Source organism: Monodelphis domestica, chromosome 1 (genome assembly GCF_027887165.1).
Source record: "Monodelphis domestica isolate mMonDom1 chromosome 1, mMonDom1.pri, whole genome shotgun sequence".
Classification (NCBI taxonomy): Eukaryota; Metazoa; Chordata; class Mammalia; order Didelphimorphia; family Didelphidae; genus Monodelphis; species Monodelphis domestica.
Genome location: NC_077227.1, coordinates 73,180,209 through 73,207,662, shown reverse-complemented (window position 1 = coordinate 73,207,662; position 27,454 = coordinate 73,180,209). Strand labels below are relative to the sequence as shown.

The window sequence follows — 27,454 nt, the reverse complement described above, 5'->3', positions numbered from 1 at the left end:
GATTAGGAGTTAACTAACCATTTTGGCTACCATAATACCATTCAATTACTGGTGAAGTGTTGCTCCACTAAAATTCCCAGCTTTTTTTCCAGACACTTTTATCCCACTATACTTCCTTCATCTTGTATTAAGGTATGTGGAGTTTTAAACTATAAGAGGCTAAAAAAAAGTATTCAGTTTATATCAAGTATAACAGTTTGAATAGGGATCTTATCTAATCTATTACTTTATTGGTATAAAGTTAAGTGGAGAAATTTTTCAGACTAAACTATAGACAATAGATATATTTCTGTTTGTTACTCTTTGAGACCTTTGTCTCTATAGTAGGAAAGGGAACTAGATTTGGAGTTGGAGGAAGTAGATTTGAATCCTGGCTCAATCATTTGCTAATTGTGTGAATTCAGACAAGGCATTTATCTTATATTGTCTTTGTCTCCTCATCTGTAAAATTATGATGGTGAACAAGATAAAAGATGACCTAGTTGAATTCTAAAACTATAATCCAGGAACATATTTAGGGTCTCTGGGTTGTGAAATTCCTCACTTATCTGCAGAGTGCCTATAAGATATTACATGTCTAAAGATCTTGAAGTTATAGCACTGGGAGACTTCTATATACTCTGGGGGCATACAGGTTATTCATGCCTTTTCATCAGATCCATAATCTTTTCTATCTAGAGGTATTCAGAAGTTCAAGATGTTCCAAATTATAAACTCCATTCATTCATCTATATTCAGTGAGGGTAGGTTGTAACAAGAAATAATTAAAAAACTGGATATGTGCAGAATAAGGATGGCAATCCTATCCAGAGCCCCTAGGTGGGATTCACTATATGCATGATTAGGAAGAGACCTTCACCCTTATTGATCTGTTTCCTAGAAGACTTATGGAAAGGTTTGGAGAAGTCAACCATGCCTGACCTCCAACTCAGAGAATCACTTAGGACCCAGACATTTATGACCTATATCCATTTATGTTAAGCTTTGGTTACCTACTATATGTGTTATAGGCTGGCCTGGTCAGTCTCCACTTCCCACATGTAATCAAAGACTGCAGGAGTAAGTATAAAAGAAGATCATTCTACAAAAGGATAGAATCCCTAGACTGTCTATGAAAGGAGATGTTTTAAATGGAAGAGGAAACTCAGTTATTACAACAGAATTTAATGATTGACAAGAAGGGTTAATTCCAGATTGGTAGCACACATGTCCTACCCACACATGCAATTGAAACTAGACTAATATTTAACTGGATAATCATTAACAAAATAGATAAAAATAGAATCAAACATAGAGTTAATTTATAGTTGTCTAATTCAATATGTGGCCAGCAGAGGTCTGTTGCTCTTCAAAATTACCAAATCAACAATAATGAATTCATAAAAGCCATCTACAGGCTCAGGCATGTGTATTCTGATAGATACCACTAAAATGAGCAAAGAGTGGGGCTTGTGGTCAACTCTATATTCAGTGAACTTTAAGCCTTATGTTAAGAAGCTCTGAGATGTGAGAAATTAAATACTTTACACTCTTGCATTATTTCTGAATTTGTATATTCTTTTTTCTCGTCTATAAGTACCAGAAAACTCACTCTTATAATTCAGAAAGTGAATATGGGGGTAGAGAGGAGAGAGGGAAGATTTGCCTACTCTGAAAACCTGAATGTCAGAGTCAGAAAAAGGAAGACAGGTAATTAGGGTTTGTGTGTGTTACACTATGAAATCAAGGAACCAAGTTAACTCAGAGAGATCCCACTAGATTTAATGAGTGTCTTGAAGAAAGGATTCATGATCAAAGACATTTCTAAAATAGTTGAAGATAAAAGTTGGAGACCTGGATGAAAAGACCCCTGAATTGGTCCTGAGAGAAGGAGGGAGCACACTGGAAATCTGGTTGTGCGTCAGTAAGACCTGAGATGTAAGAACAAATCTTTAATATTATAGAACTCTACATGCATGATTCTTATTTTCTGAAATAGCAGTGTTGAAGATGGTGATAACAGAGGAGGAGGTGGACATCTCACATTTATATGGCACTTTAAGGTTTGCAACAAACTTGACATAGATTATCCTATTTGATCCTCCCAGCAAAATTGTGCTATAGCTGCTATCATTCATTTTCTGTTGCTATCTTCATTTTCCTAATGAAAAACAGTTTCAGAGATTTTACCTAACAATAGGACTAAGGTCTACAAAAAGATTCAAATCCAGGTCTTCCAAGTTAGACTAGGATTCTATTATGCCATGTTGAGTGGAAGCTGAGTTGCTTTCATTGGAAGCCTGTAGTCTCTTGTTCCCCACTGTCATAACCACCCTCAAAATTATTTACATTCCAAATGGACCAGGCTGCAATGGGCTGTGATCTGCTACATGTCTGTGTTTCTAGGAAATGGGGTGTTTTTTCTCCCTTATCCTAGTGCCACTGATATGGAATAATTTGTCTCTTCTACCACATCAAATTATCTACACTCACAAATAAATGCCATGAGTAAAGGTCAGGATACATTTTCCCTCCACTTACCATTGGAACTAATAGAACAGCCTTCACTTATAATGTGAAAGACACCCATAGCAGACAGCAAAATCTCAGACTGGAAACATCGCTTCTGTCGATTCGTTGTGTTCTCTGGAGAAGCCTGAAACCATGACATGCTAGTTATTATAACAACAAAAAAGTCTCCTATTTATTGAAAACATATTTAGTCTGAAAAAGAGGTGATTTAGAGGGAATATTTTCAAATATCTGAAGGGGGATCATGTGGACGAAAGGCCAGACTTATTCTCTTTGCATTCAACTAGAAACAGTGGGTGCAATTTATAGAAAAGCCGATTTCTGTACAATGCAAGGAAATGTTTCCTGATTATTAAAACTGGACAATACTGGAATGAGCTGCTGAGGTAGGGAGATAGTCACCATCTCTAGAGATATTTGAGAAGATGAGTGACCACTTGTCATATGTCTGGTAACCGCTTCACCTATGGATTGGATTAGATTATGTTTAAGGCACATTCCAACTCTGAGTCCAAGAATCCATGAATAGATGAATGGTAATCATGTGGAATCATTCAAACATTTGAAAAAAAAAGTGAGATTCTCATTTCATTTGCTAGAAATGTTCATTCTTCTTGGGTTTCCAATATACTCAAGAGTACAATTGTCTTCCAAAGTCAATAATAACTTCAGTCTCAACCCTAGTAGCCCAAGACACTGGTATCTTTGCTCATAGCCCAAAAGAAATTCAGCAGGTTTCCTGTTTGAGGTGTTTTTTTTTTTACACAATTCCATCAGAAGTTCTAAGAACTGTTGCTCTTTACTACAACAGAAATGTGTATCATAGGTCTGAGACCTGATAATGCAAATTAAACTTCACCACCACTATTTAATGAAAATTAACCATTTGCTAAGTAGTTTGGGTAATGTAACTTTTGCCTATTCTACAATAGCTTCTTGGCTCTGATATCAGGATCATAAAAGTATGTCAACAAAAGTGATTAGAACAAAGCATTTATAATCAATACTAATTCTACCTTACATATTGTGCCACTCTATAATTTATATAGCATTTTAATGCATGATATCTCATTTAGGTACCACATGCAGAAAATGTATATATCCTTTTAAGCTACTATATAACAAGAGGGTTTTTGTACTTATAAAGAGGGAGCTGTTTACTCAGAGGCATTAACCTCTATTTCCTCATCTATAAAATGGGGATAACAATAGCCCCTACTGTATAAATTTGTCATAAGAATTAAATAAGATAATATTTCTAAAGTTTTTAGCATGGTACCTGATATCTAGTAGACAGTATATAAGTGCTGGCTATTATTGCTTTATAGATGAAGAAATAAAGCTTAGAGAATTTAGACGACTCACCCAAGATCACATAGTTTTTTTTGGGGGGGGCATAGTTGAAACCAAAAACTGAATCTTCTGGTACTGAGTACAACATTTTCTGCTTCACTAGCAAAATATTTCTTAAACAGAAATGAGAACTTTCACTAAGTCACTGGAATTTCAATATCTTTTAAGTTCAGAATCTAGTTTGGCCCTCAATTAGGGCCATGAAAAGAAATTAATTTATTCACTCCTAATTTGTTCTCTATTCAAGTCCTATGTATTCTTAAGCCACTCCTGTTCAGATGAATGTATCCATTACTTTTAGCCCAAAGGACAAATTATTCAGGCCTCATCTCATCAGCAAATTATTTATTTTTAAAGCTATTTCTTTTCCCCAATTACATGTAATGATAATTTCCATCATACATTTTTCCAAATTTGTAAGATCCAAATGGTCTCCTTCCCTCCTTTTCCTCTCTTCTCTTGGAGATTGTAAACAATTTGATGTGGCTTATACATGTATTATGATACAAAACATTCTTCCATATTGGTCATTGTTTTAAGAGAATATACATATAAAACCAAATCCCAAAATAAAACTGTAAATAAGTTAAGGTCAAGGATAGGCTACTTTGATCTGTACCTCCAACAGTTATTTCTCTGTGGGTAGAGAGCATTATTCAATAGATTATTTACCCAAATGAGGATAGGGAGACTTGAGAGTTTCTTGATCCATATCACAAAGGAGGAAAACTCAAGTTCACCCCAAATATATTATTAAATAAAACTACAACCATACCCTGAAGGCCAAAGATTTTTCATACCCTTGGTAAAAGACAGAGGCTTTTCACTTCTCTAGAAACTTCATCCTTCCCTAAACCCTCTCTTCTTCCCCCTCTGCTCTACTCACTAGACTCCAGCTATTGCCTCTGTCTTTTGGATGACTGAATATTCAAGCCCAATCCCACTGCATCAGAACCAACCTCAAGAAGGAAGTCCAGTGGGTGCAATTGTTTCTGTGGTGGAGGACAGAGCAAGATCTCCATGAGAAGGAGCTTCAGGAAGTCAGAGACTTGTTTTCTAGAAGGGTGAACAGTAGAAGGACTCATCGGGGATTCCACGCTGTTCTCTTCAGCAGCAGTCAAAAGGACATTATCATTCCATGAAGAGTCAGTCATTTTCTACTCAGGAGAAAAAATAATCCAATTCAACAAATATTTATTAAATGCATAATCTATTCAAGACATTTTCCTAGTTTTTAGGGATATAAAGACATAAACAAAATAGGTTCTTCTCTGAATGGGGCTTAAATGTTATACCAGGGCGATAGAATATACACAAAGATAAATAAATACACAAAGTATATGTAGTATTATAGCAAGTTATTTCAATAAGAAAAGAGAATTAACAATAGGGAAATCAGAAAAGATCGAATGTAGGGAGTGGTACCTGACCTTTGCTTTGAAGAAAAGTGGAAATTCTACAAGCTGGAGATATACAAGGAAGGCACATATGTATTCATCACAAGCCATCTATGCAAAGGTACATGGCAGATTCAGTGTCATGTATAAGAAATAGCTATTAGGAAAATTTGATTGGAATAAAGAGTATATGAAAGAAGAATTAAAAGAAATAAACCTGGGAAGACAAGTGGACGCCAGGCTAGATATCAAAGATTATATAGTTGTTGCCAATCCTTTATTTTCAAAGACAACCAATGACATTAGAGGGTTATGTCTTGAATCTTGAGTGAATTAGATTTAAGTGAGGCAGAGTTGCAGAGTCATCAGTCTCACTCTGTCTTCCAGAGTCATTGATGTCCAGTGGCAAGACAAAAGTCAAAATGATTTGTGATGGTCTGGGGATGCGGTGGATGACCTTGGTGTATTCAATGTCTGACCAAGTTCTAAGCACTCCACAGAGCCAGTTTTGTTGCCTTCCTAGACACTGGAAAAAATTGTTCTCAATTGTCTTTTCCACTATGAGAAATCTTCACATTCTGTAACTCATCAATTCATTTGTGTCCCATGTACTTAGAGCTGAAAGAAATTTTGGAGTCCATCAAGTCAAAACTCTTATTTTATAGATGAAAAAACTAAGGGTCCAAAATATTGGGATTTATTCAAGATCACACAGATTATAGGGGCCTGAGGTAAGATGCAGTTAAATTTTGTCTTTTATGTTGGAGGAAAAATGGGAACAAAGGGGCAAAGTAGTCAGGCCTGGGCTTTAGGAATATCAAACTGGCAACTGAATTAAGTTGAAAGTTTTTATTTGTAGCATTCTTTTTATATGTAATTTCATGCAATAATGAAGGTATAGTCATATGAATAGGATAAAGAACTGGAAACTGGGTTTCCTGGGTTCTACTATGAGATGTCAATCTGGCATTACAAAGTTTACAAGACATTTTCATCACACCTTATGTTATCTTCAAATGTTACTGAGAGATCAATATGAAAGGCACTATTTTTTCAACTTTACAGTGGCCTGAAGCACAATGAATAAGCAATTCCCAAATAAAATTAGTGGCATTAGTCAATTAGCAGTGAATCGTTTCACTCCTGCCTCCTCTTTACACTGCAGCAGTGAAACTCCCTGCCAGCAAGTTCAGCCCTCAATGTCTCATTTTGCCCATTCATAAAATTAATTAAATTTTTCTTAATTCATAAAATTAATTCAATGGCACCAGGGAGGTAGTGATTGGATTAATTACCATTCTAGAGCCTCATTGAAAATCTCACAATATAAATTCAAAGCAAATGATTAGATTAATTTGGTTAAGTAACAAAGATACTATGCTGAGGATTACTATATAATGTCTGTCCCACTTTCTATAAATGAAAGCCAATGTGGAACAAAACAAGAGAAAAGGGAATTCTCAGCCCCTTCTGTTGTTTATTCCTGGATTCTTGCCTTGAATTTTGCTATACTTCAACCTAGGTCACAACCACACTTTCTGAATCATTGAAACAATAATATGACCATTTCTCTCTGGTCTAATCTCAATTTTTTTTTCCTACTGAGCTCTAAATCCATTCCTTACACTCATTTGAATTCAGTCCCTGGTCCAACAAGAACTCATCTTGATTTCATACACAATCTATTTCAGATATCATTTCTCTGCCTAAACTAAGTCCTCTCTCTTCAACTATGTTTCCACACTTACTTTCAATATAGGCAACTCAGAAAAAGAGAAAAAACAATAGAGAAGAATTTCCCACACTCTCCAATTAAGCACACAGTTGAATTCTGTGAATATACCAGGTCTCTGACACATAAATATTCAGGAAAAGGTTATTGAGCAATATGATTAAGATCCAAAAGATGTTTAGATTTTTTTTTAAGAAAGGCTTTATACTTCCAGGAATCAATTTTCATTTCTTTAATTGTTGCATTTTTCTTCTAAGATTTAGAAGTCTTTTAAGAGAGGAAACCTATGTGGTTCAGTAGATTAAGAACCAGGCCTAGAGATAGGAAATCCTGGGTTAAAATTTGACCTTAAACATTTCTTTGTGTGATGCTGGGCAAGTCATTTAACCCCCACTGTCTAGCCCTTACAGCTCTTCTGCAATGGGACCAATACTTAGTATTGATTCTAAGATGGAAGGTAAGGGTTTAAAAAAATAGAAGTTGTTTAAGATTTGATCTACCATCATATTTCTGATTCACATCATTCTGAAGGTCAACCAAATTATGGAACCCTAGAGCAGAAAAATATTTAAATTTGTTCAAAGGTACGGTTCCATCATTACCACAAACAGTAATTACAAAGTTTGGAAATGATTTATTGTCTATGATTACTTTTCTTAAAATAGAAAATGAATTCATCACTATTTTTGCCTTTAATTAATCACAGGACCATTAGAAAGCTTAGAGTTAGGCAAGGCCATAATTGTCTAGTCCAACTTCATATCAAACCATACTCTCCTCTACAATACTCATGTCAAATGACCACCTAGGCTCTCCTGAAATGCAGGGTAACTCATCATTATTTCCGTCAATCTATTCTTATTCCATTTTGGAGCACTTTTATTATATATATGTATATATATATATATATATATATATATGTATATATACACATATATGTTAACATGCTAACATATGCAAATTTTATGAATGTGAATATATGTATATATACACATGCATGTGTATGTATGTACATGGGTGTGTGTATAACATTTCCCTTTGTGGAATTCAGAAAACTAACTTTCCATAACTTCTGCTCATTGATTTTAGTTCTAGAGCTATACACATTAATCCTATTCCCTCTTCCTCATGTCAGTCCACAACAAATTTGGAGACATTTTTCCTCTCCACTTCACCAATCTTTCTTTCTTTAAGCTAAACATACCCAGTTCTTCTAACTTTTTTTCATAAGATATGGATTCCATATTCTTGGATATATTCCAAATTATCAATATATGATGCCAAAGAATGAACACAATAATCAAGATATGATCTGCCCAAGGGAGAATACCATAGCACAAGCATTATGACTTGCTTTGTTCTAGATCCTACACTATTAAGTCATACTAAGACTAATGTTCAATGCTAATAATCAATAATTAACTTTATGGCAATCATTTTACCCTGTTGATTAGTCTTTTCTGAGATTCTTATAAATTAAAATTTGTCTTTAAAAAAAACCTCTTATATTCTGCATTAGTAAAAAATACCTCTGAGACAGAAGAACAAGAACTAGGCAAATGGAGTTAACTGACATGATCAGAGTCACAAAGATATGAAATGTCTGATATCCTATTTGAATATCCTTCCATTCCAGACCTAGTACTCTATCTCACTGCCCCTCTAAACTACCCCCCCATAAGTCACTTTTCCTTTGGCCATTGCTAACAGTTTGTTCTTTTTTAACTTAAATACAGAATTTGGCATATTTTAAAATTTTTACCTTTTTATAATCAGTTTAAAGATCTTAAAGACCTTTTGATTGTGATTCTATCATTCAGTAAGCTAATACTGTATATTTATGTATGAGAGACTTAGCATATCTAGAAAATTCATAAATATGCTCAATTGATGTTAATTCTCCATGTAAGAGAGTCTGGAGAACTTGTGTTTATGAGATTTGTGATGTCATGTAACGAATGGAAATGCCTTTAGAGGTATTAAAGCATATACAGACATTCTATACCTTGTTCCTGGTCTGCTAACACATGGCTATGTAAAAATGGAGTTTTGAACCCCAGACTTCAATCCCCAGAAGTCCTAGGCAGTTCCCAGAATTCCCTATAATATCACCTGAATTCCCACCTGGGCCGAGAACAAAAATTGTATTTAAACTGACTAACATGCCTACTTGCTCTTTCTGCTTCCACTTATAAGAACACATGGCTCTCTACCTAGCAGGCAAAATGTAGAGTAAGTGGTTGTGAATGGACTCTGTGCCTAGGCATGTGCTTTCTTATTTTGTATTTTCTTTATTTCATAATGTTTAATAAACCTCATAAAATATAATACTTTTAATAGAGAAACTAATTTTAATTGTTACAGCTAATGGCAACAGCTTTGATGGATTCCACACATGAAATATAGGGTATTTTCCAAAAGGCATTCATAATTAGAATCTCAGTTATCTTAAAGTTTTCTGTTTATTATTGTTGGAACTCTTTGACTTCTTCACTAAAAGTGTCCAATGAAAGACAAAAAATATTGTAAAGAGAGAAGTCTTGCACCCTCTTAACCAAGGCTAACATGAGGCCCTTTGAAATGGGTCTGAGTGCATTTCTGAGGTGGACCCAAGATGGTGGAGTGAACCAGAATAGCTCCATGTCACCATGACTATCCTCTCCTACCAAGATTAAAATATAGGCAAAAAACAAATACAGGAATGAAAAAATCAACAAGTAGAGTGAAAAAATTTTCAAGAAAAAAAAAACTCAAAAGATAGGCAGAGAATATCTGGGGCACTGGGGTGAGAGGAGAGTGTAGCCAGTAAAAGGTTATAGCAAGGAGGTCAGTGCAAATCAAGAGCAAGCCACACCCCACTACCCCACATCTGCTGTCCCAGGTTTGGAACATAAGTTCAAGGCAACATCCAGGCCCTGAGATCCTACCTGGGCAAACAACAGTATAAATGAGCCCACATCACTTGAAATTTCAAACCTGTGGAGAAATATAGAGTCCAAGACCAGGGCAGTCTGGGCTGAAGTGGGCTGGTCTGTGTGGGCCCAGAGCAAAGCCAGGAATCCTAGTCTGGTCTTGGGATAAGGCCATAGTTCACACTTTTTGGTGAGGACACAGTTCACAGGCCAATCTGCCTCCCCCCATGCCCCCATATTTTTGTCAAAAACTAAGGGCAGAGCTTCATGATAGGGAAATCAAAAGTGTGCCTGATTGGATCAAGTACACAGAGATAACCAAGAATTGAGCCTAAGCCTAGGGCTAGAATTTAATCAGTCCCTGTCCTGATCAAGTTCAGAGTGAGATAGAAAGCTTATGCCCAATCCTGAGGAAAGACTTTAAGCTATTAGCATCTCAAAGGTCAATTGAATCAGTGGGGGGAGGGTGCTCTTAGAGCTCTCAGCCCTCTAAGAACTGAAAATGGTAAAAAAACCCAGAAGATAAGCTAAAAATGGCATCAAGGAAGGACTGAAGTTTAAGAGGATACTACAGAGCCTAACTACAATTAGATAGGAAAAATGAGCAAACATCACCCCTGCCAAAAAAATATGAATTGGACACAGATTCTGGGAGAGCTCTAAAACGATGTCAAAAACCAACTAAAAGAGGCAGAGGAAAAGTGGGAAAGAGAAATGAGAGTGATAAAAGGAGGAAGAAAAGTGTTGCAAAAAGAAATAGGCAAATTGAAAAAGGAAAACCAAAAACTGACAGAGGAAAATCAGGCCTTAAAAATCAGAATTGACCATCTATAAAAGAATGATTTCATAAGAAACCAAGAAACAATTAAGCTGAATCAAAGGAATGAAAAAAGAAGAAAACTTGAAATATATTATTGAAAAAAACAACTGACCTAGAAAATAGATCTAGGAGAAATAATTTGAGAATTATTGTATTATTGTATTATTATTAGAAGTATTGTATTGTAATGATTGTAATCCATGATCAAGAAAAAACTATGGACATCATATTACAAAAAAATATCAAAGATAACTGTCCAGAGATCCTCGAACAAGAAAATAAAATTGAAGTAGAAAGATTTGAGAGATCACCTCCAGTAAGAAATCCTCACATGAAAGCTTCCAGGAATATGATTCCTAAATTCAAGAGACACCAAGTCAAGGAAAAAATATTTCAAGTAGACAAAAATAAACCTTTCAAATACCATGGAGCTACAATCAGGATCACACAGGACTAGCAACTTATACATTAAGGGATCGAAAGGCAAGGAATATGATATTATGGAAGGCAAAAGATTTGGGTTTACAACCAAGAGTCACCTATCCAGCAAAATTAAGTATATTCTTTCAAGGGGAAAAAAGACAACCAATAAGATAAAACATTTCCAAGCATTACTGAAGAATTAGCCAGACCTAAAAAAAAAAAATTGAAGTCCAAACACAAGACAGAGAAAAGTCCGAAAAGGTAAATAAAAAAATAAAAAATTTAAGGGACTCATTAAGGTCAAAATGTTTATATGTCTTGGGTGCAAGTGCTTGGCTCAATAGAATGAGAACCAGGCCCAGAGACAGGAGGTCCTTGGTTCAAATCTGACCTCAGAAACTTCCTAACTTTGTGATGTAACCCCCATTGCCTAGGCCTTACCACTCTTTTGCCTGGGAGCCAATACCCAGTATTGATTCCAAGACAGAAGATAAGTCTTTTTTCTTAAAAAAGTTTATATGTCTACATGGAAAGAGGATTTCTATAATTCTCAAAAATTATTCTTAGTAGTAGAGAAGAGAGAAGGAATTTATTCAGAAAGAGGGTGGGGAAGTAAGCTGATTATGATGATATGATGTGTATGATGATATGATATATATGTAAATGTGATTATATGGAATGACATGTATGTATATGATATAATATGTATGCATTAGAATGATATATAAAAATCAAGGGATGAAAGGGAGGGTTGCACTGAGAGAAAAGAGAAGGGAGAGATAGAATGGGGTAAATTATATAACAAAAAGAGTTATAAAAATCATTATAAAGAGGGGGAGGATAAGGGTGGTGACAGGCAATGCTTAAACTTCACTCTCATCTTAATGGGCTCAGATACAGTAAAAGAAGTATATTGAGTGGGATATAGAATTCTATCTCTCCCCACAGAAAAGTAGAAGGGGAAGAAGACAAGGGAAGAGGGAGATAAGTGAAAGGAGGGGGAAGTGGGTAGTGTGGGACAAAAAGCAAAATACTGGTGAAGAAGATTACAATGAAAGGGAATAGAGCAGGAATTAAAGGGGATAATATGATGGAGGACAATACACAGTTAGTAATCATAATGGTGAAAGTGAATAAGATGAAATCATCCATAAAATGGAAGTGAATAGCAGAGTGGCTTAAAAACAAGAATCCTACTAAAATTGTTTTCAAGAAACACATTTGAGAAAGGGTGACATACACAGATTCAAGGTAAAAGACTGGAGCAAAATTTATTATTCATCATTTAAAGTAAAAAAGAAAAAAAGCTAGAGTAGCCATCATGATATCAGACAAAGCCAAAGCAGAAACTGATGTGATTAAAAGAGAGAAGGAAGGAAATTATATTCTGTTGAAAGGTACTTTAAATAATGAAGGAATATTAATATTAAACATTTATGCAACAAATGGTATAGCACCTAGATGTCTAAAGGAGAAATTAAAGGAGCTTAAGGAGGAAATAGATAGTAAGACCATACTAATGGGGGATCTCAAACTTCCCCGTTTTTCCATGGAAAGGCAAATTTAAAATAAATTTTAAAATAATATAATTCTTCAAAACTGGTGGATGATAAAACAAATTGGAGAAAAACTTATGGACTTCATTAAAGAAAATGACAATGAGAAGACAACATATCAAAATCTATGGGATACAGCCAAACCACTACTCAGGAAAATTTATATATGAGTGCCTAAAGCAACAAAATAGAGAGGGAGGATATCAATGAATTGGGGATACAACTTAAAAATTTAGAAAAGGAATAAATTAAAAATCTACAGATAAAAATTGACTTCGAAATCCTAAAAATTAATAGAAAAATTAATAAAAATGAAAGTAAAAGAACTATTGAACTAATAAATAAGACTAGCAGCTGGTATTTTGAAAGAATAAGTAAAATAGATAAAATGGTTAATTTAATAAAAAAGATAAAAGAATCAAATTAACAGGATCAATCTGAAAAGGGAGATCTCACCTCTAATGAAGAGGAAATTAAGGTAATTATTAAGAACAATGTTGCCCAATTATATGGCAATAAATATGTCAATCTAAGTGAAATAGGTGAATATTCACAAAAATATAAAAATACTTATAATTGATCATTGATACTTGTTTAAGATTGTTTACTATTATTAATTATTAATAACAATAATTATAATAAATGCATATTATTATTAATTATCAATACCAATAATAATTATAATAAATACACATTCATTATTAGTACTATTGCTGTGCAACAATTATTCAGTTCCTTATATTATCTTATTTTTTAAACCTACTCTCATTGCCTTCCACAATAGCACTGAAGATATTTGTGTTTCCATTTTTTTTTTTTATGTTTTAGGAACTCTTCATTGTTTAAGCTAACCATTTAGCAATACTCAGACTAACTTAAATAGTCAGATTAAGACATACAGACTTGACACTATGAGAAATAATGCAACAAATCAATGGAAATGAGGAAATATTCCTCTAGATTCACCTCTGCATAAACTTTTTTATTCATGGGGAGATCCTAATCTACCTAAAGAAAACTGGATGACAAAGAAAGAAGCTAGAACGTTTTGTAAGGCATGGATGGAAAAATATTTTACATGGCTGAAATGAGGCTCTTGACTTCAAGATCTTAAAAGATTTGAAGTTAGCCATTAAAAAATAAAGATTCCAAAGCTTATAAATATTGGTTCTTGTGGGCATATCATGTTGATAAATCAATCATTCCCTCCAGGGAGGAAACCATTCTTTCTTTGGAACCAGACCCTTCTAGCTTACCTCAGTTCTTCCTCCTGAACCCTTGATTAGATCTAACAAGAGGCACACTCTATCATCCTACTGACCCAAATCAGAACTTGAACCCTTCAGCTCTTCTCCCTGTTAGACCTCACTCATCCCCTATCAGTCCCATCCCCTTTTTTTCCCAATCTATCTCTCTATCCTCCTTTATGATCCCACTACTCATACCCTCAATAGTTTCCTTCTTCTAGCTATGCAGTGCCCACCTATCTCTTCTATCCCCACTTGTATCATCCCTACTCACCTTATTCTCTTGGCAATCCTTTTCCCTACACTACTTCTCTTGACCAATCTGACCCACCCTACTAAGACTCCTCCTTTATACCTCACCCATCCTACTCCTCTCCACTCTACCCGCTGTCTGTCCCCCCTCCTCTCCACCCTGCCCCCAGCCCCACCCCATTCCTTTCCTCCCTATCCCCAGCCTCACTCTTTATTTTTTCACCCTGTCTCTCCATCCCCTGACCAACCTCTTCCTCTTCATTCACCCAGCCCACCCACTTCCCGTACTAGCCTCACTACAACCCACTCCATTGAACTCCAGAAAAGAGGCCAAGCACCAGTTACCATAGATGATTCGAATAAAGGAGGCCTTTTCCCTCTATGAGATTTCCCTACATATAACATGTGGAGATTTAGTAAACATTAGACATCATACATCTTTTTCTCCACAAGACATTGAGAGATTTAAAAAAAAAAACCTTCCTATGAATCTGAACCTGTGGTGGTGATGAATAAGTTTGAGAGCACTTTTCACACATATAATCCCACATGGATTGATGTGGAAGATTTGCTCCAGGCCTTGCTAATGGAAAGGGAAAGAAATAAGATTCTTTCTCTTATTAATCAGGCCCAGGGAGAGGGAACACCTAGTTGACTAACTGAAGATCCCAAATGGAACCCAAATTCAGAGCAATATTACTTACAACTATGCCTGGCTAGAAATGCATTGCTAAAAGCTATGAGAGCCTGTTCTGATAGGCCTGGTATGTGGACTAAATTAGAAAAATCTTAAGTAAGAAGACAATGAAAATCCCTCTCAGCTCATCAATAGGCTTATTGAGCTGGGAGAAAGGCATATAGAGTTGGATCTTGATAGGGAAAGGGATATTAGACAAATCACAATACAATTTGTGAAAAACAGTTGTAAGGTAGTTAAGAATTATTTGATGACTAGCTGTTAAAACTGGTCTACTATGAACCTTGAGGAATTGAAGAGTGGCAGTTTATGCTTTTGAGGGACATAAGAAAAAGAAGAAGGAGAACACTGATTTAGTTGAAACATTGAGGAAGGAAAAAAGGGAATTAACTGTTAAATAGGGAGAAAAGGATGAGGAGAATGCTACTTTAGTAGAGACACTGAGGACGGAAATCAAAGAATTAATTGAAAGAGTTGGAAAGGCAAAGCAAGGAGAGATGATAGCTCCCTTACAAGAATCCACAAAGCAACCACTAACATGTCATTTTTGTGGAAAAGTGGATCATGTAATTATGAACTGTAAGAAAAGAAATCAGGAAAATGGGAATAGAAGTTTCAAGAATAATGATATTTATAGGAGGAATAGTTATTTGAATGAGGCAAATCAAAACTCACACCCAAAATTCTGTACTCAGGGTGGGAACTCCCCTCAGTATGGGGGAACACAGAGGTGAGGACAAAGGAATTTAGATGACTGATGCTACTTGGGAAGGGAAGGAACTTCAAAGAGTTTGGAGGTGAATTTTAAGCCTTTTCAGACCTCATTGCCTTATTGATGTTAACTGTTTCAGTTTGTTCCACTCCCCAGAATGAAGAAGTCTCTGTGACACAATTCTAAATACAAGATATATGTAATTTACTGTTAACCACTTCATAAGTTATCAAAGTTGAAATAGTCTGTTACTGTCTTTATTTGTACCTCCCTATGACTGTACTGAAAATATCATTGTAAAAAGCCCATAAATAGCCTTTTGATCCTTTTTTGCCTTTGTTAATTGTCACATATACGATATTGCCTAAACTCCATCAAACTGGTTTCAACCTGTATACAATTTTTGGAGAATTTAACGTGCTAAATATCTCAATTGATTCTAATGAATTTATTCAAAAGTGATTTTTAGATATCTGGGAGTACTGCTGCTTTTGAATGATCATTTTCCTGCTTCTGAGTTGTTTGTAACAAGAGGCAAGAGTCCATTTGTAGCTGAAGTAAAGTGCAATAGCATTGTATTTTCCCATCTCTGCATTTCTTGAACATATAATGGATGAGACATGTGAAGTGATTTTCACTTTTTAGTCCTCAGCTCCATCTGAAAATGGTTGTGACATATTGGAAACAGTTCTGTTACACTGTAATAGTCTCATACCAAGAGGGAGGGAGGTGCCCAAGTGGCTTGGTTGCCATGAGATGTGTTATAATCTCATCTGGGAGGTGGGAATGATTTTTCCTATGAAGCCTAGTAGCTTCGAAATGGGTTTATTGTTTGTAACTCTTCAGCTTATTCTACTCTTCTACCAGGATGATCTAGATTCTTGGTGACATTTTTGGACCCACAAGGTTTCCTTTTACCTCTACATAAACATTACAAGGGTTTTTCTGGTTTCTCTCCTACCAAATTTTGGAATGATGGTAATAATAGTCTTTGTTATATATATATATATATCATCCAAGGTTGAAAGATTGGCTGAATCTGTGGAACATATGACAAATATTCATGTTTTCAAAGGTTTTTACATATCTCACAGCAAGTCAATATGAATCGAATGCTAATGGGTTTGTCTGTTATTATCATTAAATGGGTTCCTATACTTATGGGGATTTTGGTACATCTTAGAATCTGTATTAGTTGTTGCACTACTATTTTAAAAAAACTTTTACCGAGTGAAAAAATTATGTAAACTCACACTATGGATGCTGGCCAAGTTGAGAGGGAATTAGATCTTATTTTTGAGTGAGCAACCTTTGTGTTGTGCCTCTATTTAGCTAACACATTGTCACATGGAATGTGAACTATGAATGTATTATTTTTTATGGTTAGTATTATTTTTTATTTTATTTTCCCTTTCTTTATATTTTAATAGGATATTTGATTTTTTCTCTCTTTTCTATTATCCTTGGTAATACTTGAAGTACATGAAATCAGTATTAATGGGGTTTTTTTGCCTTGAAGGATAAAGTTTAACAGTATGAGTTTATAGTATCTATTAGCCCTAGTAACTATGTATACCCAAAAGCTTTAGGTTATGGAAACCTGCCATACATTGATAAATGTTATGGGATTGTGTTAAATGATTGTTTCTGATTTCAGGAGAAGGGAACAAAAAAACCACTATATTGTGCCAAGTAGCATGAGGTCATAAAAAGACCAAACCAATCAAGGGAGGATTGTTGAACTTCTTTGCCAATAAGGAAGGATTTAAACTTAGCATGAGAATCTTGGTTGAGGCACTTGACATATGTTAAGATGCAGGACACCTTGTACTGTGTTCCTTGTGTAATATTCTGTCAAGAACCTCCACTTGGCTGGCATACTGGCTCCCCTTATCCCTGACAGTGAAGGTAAAATCAGACCAGGGAATGATTTTTCTCATTTGCTGCTGAAATCTACTCCCTTCTCTCTTGTAGTTTGGCAAATTTCTGTAGTCCTGCCTTCAAATGGGTAAAGTGCTATATTGCTGCTATTGTCTTACAGGCTTATGGGACATGTCAATTTAATTTGGCTTTGCCTGTGATTCAAGAACTTGCTACTGGTTTATTTTTACTCAGAATTTTATACACTTAGGATTTTCATTTTTTATCATTTCTGTACTTATTTTTTTATATAAAATTTAATTTTTGGTTTTTTATTTGGGATTTTTTGGGGGTTGTTTTTTCTCTTAACAATTGTTTCATATACTTCATAACTCAGCCAGGCTGATTCTGGTGTTTGTCAACACCCTCCTCAGAGGGGGATTGTGGAATTATCTTAAAATCCAAGATTTAAATTTTTTTGGAGAAATTTTAGAAAAAGAAAATTGACAATATCCCAAATCAAGAAAGTGGATCCTTTTGGAGAACATGCTATAAATATGCCTGAAGAAGTCACACACTGCATCAAAAGATCCAGAATGAACTTTGAGATATAATGAACTGTACTGAATGGGATTGAATATACTTATTCTGAATGTAAACTCTTATGACAAAGGGGACTTCCCCCTAATTGGCATTTTGTCAATGTGTCTATCAATCAGTTTTTTTGTTTTCTTCTTCCCATATTTCCCTCTCATCTCTAACTATTGTAACTCCTTTTTAGAAAATGCAATGTTTTATGTACTTTTAGGTAGAAGTTATTTAGAGGTATAAAATAGTTAGATTTAAATGATCCATTGGGGAGACTGGTCTCCCCAAAGGATCACAAGGAGATTGGTGCCAAGGGGATCTTATCCCTTCCCCTCCTGAGTAGCCTGATCTGTCCATGAACATTTTTCAAATACCACAGTTATGCCATTTTTTTGCTCCATGTACATCCTGAACATGAATAAAAGAAAGGGGGCATGTCTTTTTGGGGCTTTTGGTGCAGATAATGGGGTGAGACAGTAACAGGGAAGAGGACAAGGTTTTTAAGGCTAGGAGACATGTGGTTAGAGGGGTTAGAGTTAAGGATGAGATTTTAAACTATGCTGATCTACCTTTCCTATTAATAAACTTTATAAAATTAATAACTGGGTAGATATATTAATTTTTGATTATTATACTAGATTAAACAAAGAGAGAAAAATAGAACATTTAAATACTCCCATCTCAGAAAAAGAAATTGAATAAGCCATCCAGAAATATCCTAAGAAAAAATTCCCAGGGCCAGATTGATTCACAAATGAATTCTATCAAATATTTAAAGAACAACTAATCCCAATATTGTACAAACTATTTGACAAAATAAGCAAAGAAGGAGTCTTACTCAATTCTTTTTTTATAACACAAATATGGTATTGATTCCAAAGGCAGGTAGACCAAAAACTGAGAAAGAAAACTACAGACCAATCTCCCTAATGAATAAAGATGCAAAAATCTTAAATAAAATATTAGCAAAAAGCCTACAGCAAGTTATCACAAGGATTATTCACTATGACCAGGTGGGATTTATAAAAGGAATGCAAGAATGGTTTAATATTAGGAAAACCATCCACATAATAGACCATACAAAAATCAAGCAGAAAAAAAAAATCACATGAATCTCTCAATAGATGCAGAAAAATCCTTTGACAAAATACAACATCCATTCCTATTAAAAACACTAGAAAGTAAAGGAATAGAAGGATTCTTACTCAAATCATAAAAAGTATATATCTAAAATCATCAACAAATATCATTTGCAGTGGCGACAAGTTAGAATCCTTCCCAATAAGCGCAGGAGAGAAGCAAGAATGCCCATTATCACCTCTATTATTTAATATTTTACTAGAAATGCTAGCAATAGCCATTAGAGAAGAAAAAAAATTGAAGGGATTAAAATAAGCAACAAGGAAACTAAACTATCACTCTTTGCAGATAATATAATCGTCTACTTAAAGAATCCTAGAAAATCAACTAGAAGACTAATGGAAATAATCAACAACTTTAGCAAAGTTGCACAATACAAAATAAACCCACATAAATCATCAGCATTTCTTTATATTTCCAACAAAACTCAGTAGCAGGAATTAGAAAGAGAAACTCTATTTAAAATCACTCTAGACAATATAAAATATTTAACAATCTGTCAAGAAAAACACAAGAATTATATGAACACAACTATAAAACACTTTCCACACAATTAAAACTAGATCTAAACAATTGGAAAAACATTAATTTCTCATGAATAGAATGAGCTAATATAATGAAAATGACAACCCCACCTAAAGTTAATATACTATTTCAATGCTATACCTATCAATCTGCCAAAAATTTTTTAAAAATTATAACAAACTTCATCTGGAAGAATAAAAGATCAAGAAAATAAAGGGAGATAATGAAAAAGTGTGGAGGGTAGCCTAGCACTACCAGATCTTAATCAAAACAATATGGTAGAATGATTAATCTATTGCAAATATTATTAATATGCAAATAGGTTTTGAACAACAATACATGTGTAATACAATGGAATTGCTAGTCAACTCAGAGAGCAGGGAGGGAAGTGGGAAGGGAAAGAATATGAATCATATAACTATGGGAAAAATATTTTAAATTAATTAATTAATTATTTTTAAGAAATATAATACTAGCTGAGAGACAAAATGGTTGTTCAATGGAATAGACTAGGGTTAAATGACCTCAGAAAGCTAGTGTTTGATAAATCCAAAGATCCCAGTTTTGGGGACAAGAACATAATATTTGATAAAACTGCTGGGAAAATTGGAAAACAGTATGGGAAAAATCAGGTTTAGATCAACATCTTACACCCTATACCAAGATATATGCAAAATGGTAAATGACTTAAATATAAAGAGTGAAATTATAAATAAATTAAGTGAACATAGAATAGTATACCTGTCAGATCTGTGGGAAAGGAAGGAATTTAAGACCAAGCAAGAGATAGAGAACATTATAAAATGTAAAATGAATTACTCTAATTATATCAAATTAAAAAGGTTTTGTACAAATATAACCAATGCAACCAAAATTAGAAGGAAAGCAACAAACTGGGAGAATATTATTATAACAAAACTCTCTGGCAAAGGCTTAATTTCCCTAATATATAAGGAACTAAGTAAAATTTACAAAAAAAAAAAGCAAGCCATTTCTCAATTGACAAATGGTCAAGGGACATGAATAGGCAATTTTCACATGAAGAAATCAAAACTATCAATAAGTACAAGAAAATCCCTCTTGATTAGAGAAATGAAAATAAATACAACTCTGAGGTACCACCTTACACCTAGCAGATTGGCCAATATGGCAGCTAAGGAAGGTAATAAATGTTGGAAGGAATATGGCAAAATTGGGACACTAATATACTGCTGATGGAGGTGTGAATTGGTCCAATGATTCTGGACTGCAATTTTTAACTATGCCCAAAGGGCTTTAAAAGAATGCTTGCCCTTTGATCCGGCCATACCACTGCTGTGTTTTGTACTGCAAAGAGTTAATAAGGAAAAAATATTTCTACAAAAATGTTTTTTAAATTGGGGAATGACTGAACTAATTGTGGTATCTGATAGTGATGGAATACTATTGTACTGTAAGGAATGATAATCTGGAGGATTTCTATGTGAACTGGAAAGACCTTCAGGAACTGATGCAGAGTGAAAAAAGAAAAACTAGGAGAACAATGTACACAGAGAATGATATATTATGGCACAATTGAATGTAATAGACTTTTCTACTAGCAGCAATGCAATGACCTGGGACAGTCCAGAGGAATTTAGGAGAAAGAATGCTATCCACATCCAGAGAAAGAACTCTGGGAGCAGAAACACAGAAGAAAAACATGTGATGGATCATGTGGTTTGATGGAGATATGATCAAGATTTTGGCTATAAATGATCACTCTATTGCAGATATGAATAACATGAAAATAGGTTTTGAACAATGATACATGTGAAACTGTATCATTGAAACTGTACCAGTGAAACTGCTTGTCTGTTCTGGGAGGGGAGATAGAAGATAGGCGGAAAAGAACATGAATCATGTAATCATGGAAAAATATCCTAAATAAATAAATATTTTTAAAAAAGAAAAGAAATAGAACTGAGTCCTTGGCTACTTCATTTGTTCTTCCCCATTTTAGGTGAAGAGATTAGAGATTTTGACCTTAAAAGTTTCAAAAAGAAAGAAGAACAAGTCTTCTGGCATCCTGGTGTCCAAGTTTTATAATCCTTCCAACATTAATTCCTAAAAGAGAAAGAATTGGCCTTGAGGAATGGCCTTTGAGACTCAGCCTGGGAGTTGCTCTGACAAGGATGCATCCATTCTCTAGAACTTGCCACTATACATTTGTTTTTCCTGACCCACACCTATGAGCTCTTTCTCCCATTGGTGAGTTTTTCTCAAAAACCTTATTTTTTGCTTGCATTTGTATTCTCTCCTTCTTGCTACAGAGTCCAGCATATAGCAAATGTCTAATAAATGTTTGTTGATCGAGCCAGTGATGATGCTGTGTTTGGACCTGAAGTTGGTGGGACTGGTACTATTTGCAAACTGAGTTAAGTTTAAACTCACTCTTCCCAGAGATCAAGGCAGGATGTGGAAAAGTGTTACTAAGGTTCTGGAAGGAATTGTTATTTCTTCTGCTGTTGCTGTATCTTCAAGGTAAATTTACTTTTCTAAAAGTTAATTGGTGTTAAATGGCTAAATACAACTCAGGTTATTATCCCTGACACCAAAAAATGGGAAAAACAAACTTGATAGTGTTTCAAGCTGAGTAGGGAAGAAAGATCCCCAAACCCGTCAAGCTAACTCTGGAACTCTAAGGGGCAAATAGCGCAGGCATGGTTCTGAGGGAATGGGCTAGAAGTACTTGCTATACATGCCATATACAAGGGATCCAGAGAGGCACAAACAGAATGAAAGAGATAGAAATAAAGAATGGGGAAACGTCCCATCCTAAAGGCGATAGCAAGTGATTAGGATAGATATGACACTTAGAGTGAGTATATATACACCAGACATTAAGAGTTCTCAAGGGGAGGGTCTGCTCCCTAAGCTCTAGGGAAGGAATTCAATATTGCTTACCTTTGGCATTTCTGTAGGGAAGAGAATTGCAGCCAAGACTTGGAGAAAGTCAGAGGACCACCATACAGGGTCCTGAGGATAGTTGTGGTAGATTAGACAAAGGAACTGCATCACATTGCCGGGATAGGTCACTTTCCAATTATCTTCTTCTGAACCTGTGAGAGGCTATAAACACAATTGATGAGGGGCACGCTTCCAGGGAAGCTGACTTAGCTATTGCAGACCTGTATTCACTTTTCTGTGATTCTGGAGAAGAAATGTAACTAAAGTATACCCAACAGAGTTTCTGCAAGAAGAGAGTAGTTTAGAGGTCAGGAGACCAAACAGGAGGTTTTAACAGTGATATTATAAGTAATATTTTCCCTTTAGTTTCCCCAAGTGGTAAAAATAAAGATTCTATGGTATCCCAATTACTTCAAGTGGACCATCTTCATATTATTTATCAATAAATAGTTTGGTTTTTTAATAAACACCCATGAGCTCATGAAGATGAATATTAGTCAGGAAAATACATGAAGCACTTGAGAACAGACACAAACAGGAACTTTTTCATAGTTAATTGTAAGGTCCAGAGATATGAAATGGGGAGTCAGGAGGGAGGAAGAGAAAGTCAGCTTGGCTAAATCAGTGTGGAAGGGCTTAGTAATGTCTAACAAGTTGGGAAAAGTTCTATAGGGTTTTAAAGGTTAAACAGAGGAGTTGTATCATTCTTTCTGGAGACCAACAGAAGCCATTAAATATGGCTTAGTAGGAGAGCCAAATGGTCAGATCTCTTACGAGGGCCTGAATTGAAAGTCAATTTTTCTTTAAATGGAGAGAAGGCGGTCATACATAAAAGCTGAATAATAGGAATATCCTGGTTACAAAAAAACTGGGAGCTACCACAGTTTGAATGACTGAGGTCCTGATGAGAACAAGTACTCACTTGGTTAATCATGGCTTTGACCATCTCTAAGAGCAGCAAGGCACCTTCAGTGCACAAACCAGACTTAAGGGCATTTTCCCCATTGTGGTTCTGTAATAACCATTGTAACATGACATCAAGACTTGTCTAAAACAGAAAAGAAACATTATAAGTGTATTTTAATTTACATATGCATAATTCATAAATGTCTATAATTTATGAGCCTCAGCATTATGTCGTGGATACAGAATGGTCCTTGAAGTCAGGAAATCTAAACGTTCAAGTCCAATCTTTGGCATATAATGGCTGTGTGACCCTGTATAAATAATTTAACTTTTCAGTACTCTGGGCAACCCTCTAAGACTATAAGTGACAGACAATATGCCAACCTACACTGATAGTTTCCTCATCTAGAATTTTCCTAAGGCAAGTTGAACTAGAAAGAGATAACTAAGCAAAACACTTATAATATGTTCCTACCACTAGAAATTAGGATTAAGATTATTGTGTGCTTTACAATTTGGCACTAAAGAGTAGAGGCAGGGTTTTCTGGTCTTGGGAAGTGATCTTTTATTTTATTTTGTTTTGGGCTTTAAAAAATATTTAATTAATTAATTTAGAATATTTTTTGATGGTGACATGATTTGCTTTCTTTGCCTCCTCTCCTCCCACCCCCCCTCCACTGGGTTTTACATGTGTCATGAATTAAGACCTATTTCCATATTATTAATATTTGCATTAGGGTGCAGTGATCTTTTATTTTTTATGGGTTAGAGAAGAGCCCTAACTAGGACTTTAAATACATACTAGCAGGAATAGTCCATCAGAAACTAAGGAAAGGCACCCATATTGCTGTCAATCAAAAAGAATTCAGTTTATCATTTAATCTCTTTGCTTCCATTTTCTCAATGGTAAAATGGAGATAATAAAAAAATCTACCTTTCATGGCTGTTATGAGAATCAAGTAAGATAATGTTTGTAGGAGTATTTATGTTCTCTAGCGTACAGAAGGATCTATAAAAATGCTTATTCCCTTCACTTCTGTATTTCTTAGGCACCTGCTATGTACCAAGCTCAATGCTACCTCCTGGAGATAGGAAAACCCTGAACAAAACAACCCCTGATCATAAGGAGGGAGTGTTCCCTTCTCAGTGGTACTTTCTTTGAAAGTTGCAGCTTCTTTTCCCATCTCCAATATTCACTGATAGCGCCTTCAGCTTCTTGTGAACCCTAATCCTACTCATCTATTTGTATGTATCTTCTTTTGCTTTGACAATGGTGTGTGTTTCAGTTGCTTGTAGTTACCAAAATTTGTGTAGTTACTTGACTAAGCTAATCCCCATTTGGAAGAAGAACACATTGTCCACTTATCTTTGAATGAAATTTCCCCATCATGGTAAATGTAAGCTTAAAGTGTTTACCTTCCATGTTTTCAAAGAGAGACCTGTGAGAGTGTGAATTGTTCAATTACCAAGACAACATCTTACACTAAGATCTAAAGTTTACGGATGCTAAGCTCACGGAGCTCTTGTGATCTCTTTAGGGGATGGGATTTGCTGACAGTTTTGGTAGTGAATTTCAGATGACATAAATACTGTAAAGAAAAGTTTCACTATCAAGTGCTTCAGAATTTTCAGGTGATAAAAGACAGAAAAGAAAGTGTGGAATCAAGTCTTCTGGCAACCAGCCAGTCTTCAATTACACTGCAGCAGAAATCATGGGAAACTTTTTATCAAAAAACTCTTAGGATGGCAGAAATAATCATTTTGAAACAATATAATTTTTAAAACAAACACTTTACTGGCTAAGTGATCTCCTCTATTCTATCATTTATGAGTTTTGTTTCTCCCTTTTTCCTTTTGTATCACAGAGTAAAAATAAACTTTGTCTCTACACCATTGGAAGCCTTTCAAAGAACTTACCGTGGACTCTATAGTCACTTCACTCAAAGGAGTCTGAAGGAAGAAGCTAGATACGAGGAGGTACACTTGAGGAATGCGAATATGGTGGCTAAGAAATGTAGGTAATATTTGGAAACCAGAGATCAAGCAAGAACTAAAATCAGGCATTGGAGATTGACTTTTTAAATTATCTAAATATTGAAAGAGAGAGAGAGAGAGATGATAAAAACATCATTTGACCAGAATCAATTACTACAGTCACAACTAGTGTCAATAATATATTTGTGTCAGGGATATTTGTTCCACCAGTCATCCACCTAATAACATGTGAGAGATGAAAATGAGTACATACTTAGGAATTCTATGTGTCCTCAATGAGTGATGATGGTGAGGGTGCATTTACAAACATTATAGTATTCAAATCAGTTCAAATAATATTAAGTACCTACTATACGTTAGACAATGGTCTAGGGACTGGAGATAGAAAAACAAATACAAAATAGCCTCTGCCATCAAAAAGCAATCATTTTCTTTTGGCATAGTAGTTGAAAGTCACTTCTTGTCTTACATGTGTAAGTTAATATATAGGGACTTCTCGAAGTAGTTGGTTGAAATCAACAGGATATGCAGGAAAGAAAACATGTTAATAACAACTGACATTTATATGAATACTTTAAGATTTACAAAATACTTAACATGCATTATCTTGTTGAAGACTTATAATGACCAGTTTAAGTGGGTGCTACAATTATGCTTATCTTCCTTTTTACAAATGAGGAAACTGAGGTTGAAAAATTCAGTAATTTAGCCATTACCACATATCTATCAAGTGTCAGAAACAAGACTGAATCTAGCTCTTCCTGGTTCCAAGTCTAACATACTTCTACAAACCAGATTGTCTCTTAAATATTAAAATTATACATATACATACATATAACATATATATTTTAGAGATATGTATCTTTAAAATGTTTTTTTTCAAACTCACCCATCAAAATATCCACTCCCAAAATACTGTTTTCAACCCAGGATCCCATTGACAATCCATCTTTAAATCTGGCCCGTAGACTTGGGTTGTACAAAAAGTGCAATAGTAGTTTCATGCCCAAGACCACTGTACTTGGGTGCAAATGATCTTGAATGAATAACAGAAACCAATCAGGTCCCAACTTCAGAAACATTTCTTCCTGTGACCTGGGGAAAGATGTATTGATGTAAAAAATGATCACATTTGTAATTTTTTTTTAATGTAGCATGGTGTAGTAGAAAGAAAGCTAGGCTCAGGGCTGGGAAAAACTGGCATTAAATTTTAGACAAATCCCTCTAAAAAGAAAAGTTGCAGAAAATGTCAAAGTACGGAGTAAGGGGATTTCCTCATCCAGGAGTTCCTTAACTCAACAACAACAACAAAAAGAATAAATTAAAAAACAACAATAACAACAAAAGTCCCTATTTCAAATATATCATTTTAATTAGTTCAATTTAAGTGCATCTTGTAAAAAGCTGAATAAATTTCTGAAAGCTGGCATTCTCATTTAGATCTATCAAGAATTTGCTAAGTGATTTGGGGGTTATTTAATCTCTTAACAATGGGCAAAAAAAGGGATTGATTTACATCTGACTTAAGATCATGGGAATAAATTCTGTCATTAATTTTTGAAACATTTTGCTTGAAGACAAAAACTTTTAAAGCTACAAAGATTTCAAAAAAAATGTATTATTTTAAAACTCACAATAGTCAGATCCTAAAGCAGAAGGAAAAGAATTTCAGTTAAACTGATAGTTAAATTCTTAAAAAGTATAATGGACTTTAATCCTATAGTTAAGCTATCTATTGTTAACACAAGTGTTGGAAGTGTAATAGAAATAAATTATAGTTTAAAAGGGAAGTGAGGTGGTACAGTTAATGGAGTACCAGGCCTGGAGTCAGGAAGACTCATCTTCCTGAGGTTGTCTTGTCCCAGATGTCTCCTTAATGACTTTTGGGATCCTGGGCAGC

General features: G+C 34.9%; 1 protein-coding gene across 2 annotated transcripts in view; it reads right to left on the bottom strand.

Moving 5' to 3' along the window:
• The window catches only part of WDFY4 (WDFY family member 4), a 371,719-nt gene that overhangs the window by 199,425 nt on the left and 144,840 nt on the right, over positions 1-27,454 (bottom strand). For both annotated transcript variants that reach the window (XM_056800705.1, XM_007478602.3), the window contains exons 29-34: positions 26,444-26,649; positions 25,477-25,646; positions 23,576-23,701; positions 22,651-22,815; positions 4,824-5,021; positions 2,521-2,635 (exon numbers count right to left, since the gene is read on the bottom strand). In XM_056800705.1, coding sequence (XP_056656683.1) covers positions 2,521-2,635; positions 4,824-5,021; positions 22,651-22,815; positions 23,576-23,701; positions 25,477-25,646; positions 26,444-26,649 — 980 coding nt within the window. The remainder of the gene's footprint in view (positions 1-2,520; positions 2,636-4,823; positions 5,022-22,650; positions 22,816-23,575; positions 23,702-25,476; positions 25,647-26,443; positions 26,650-27,454) is intronic.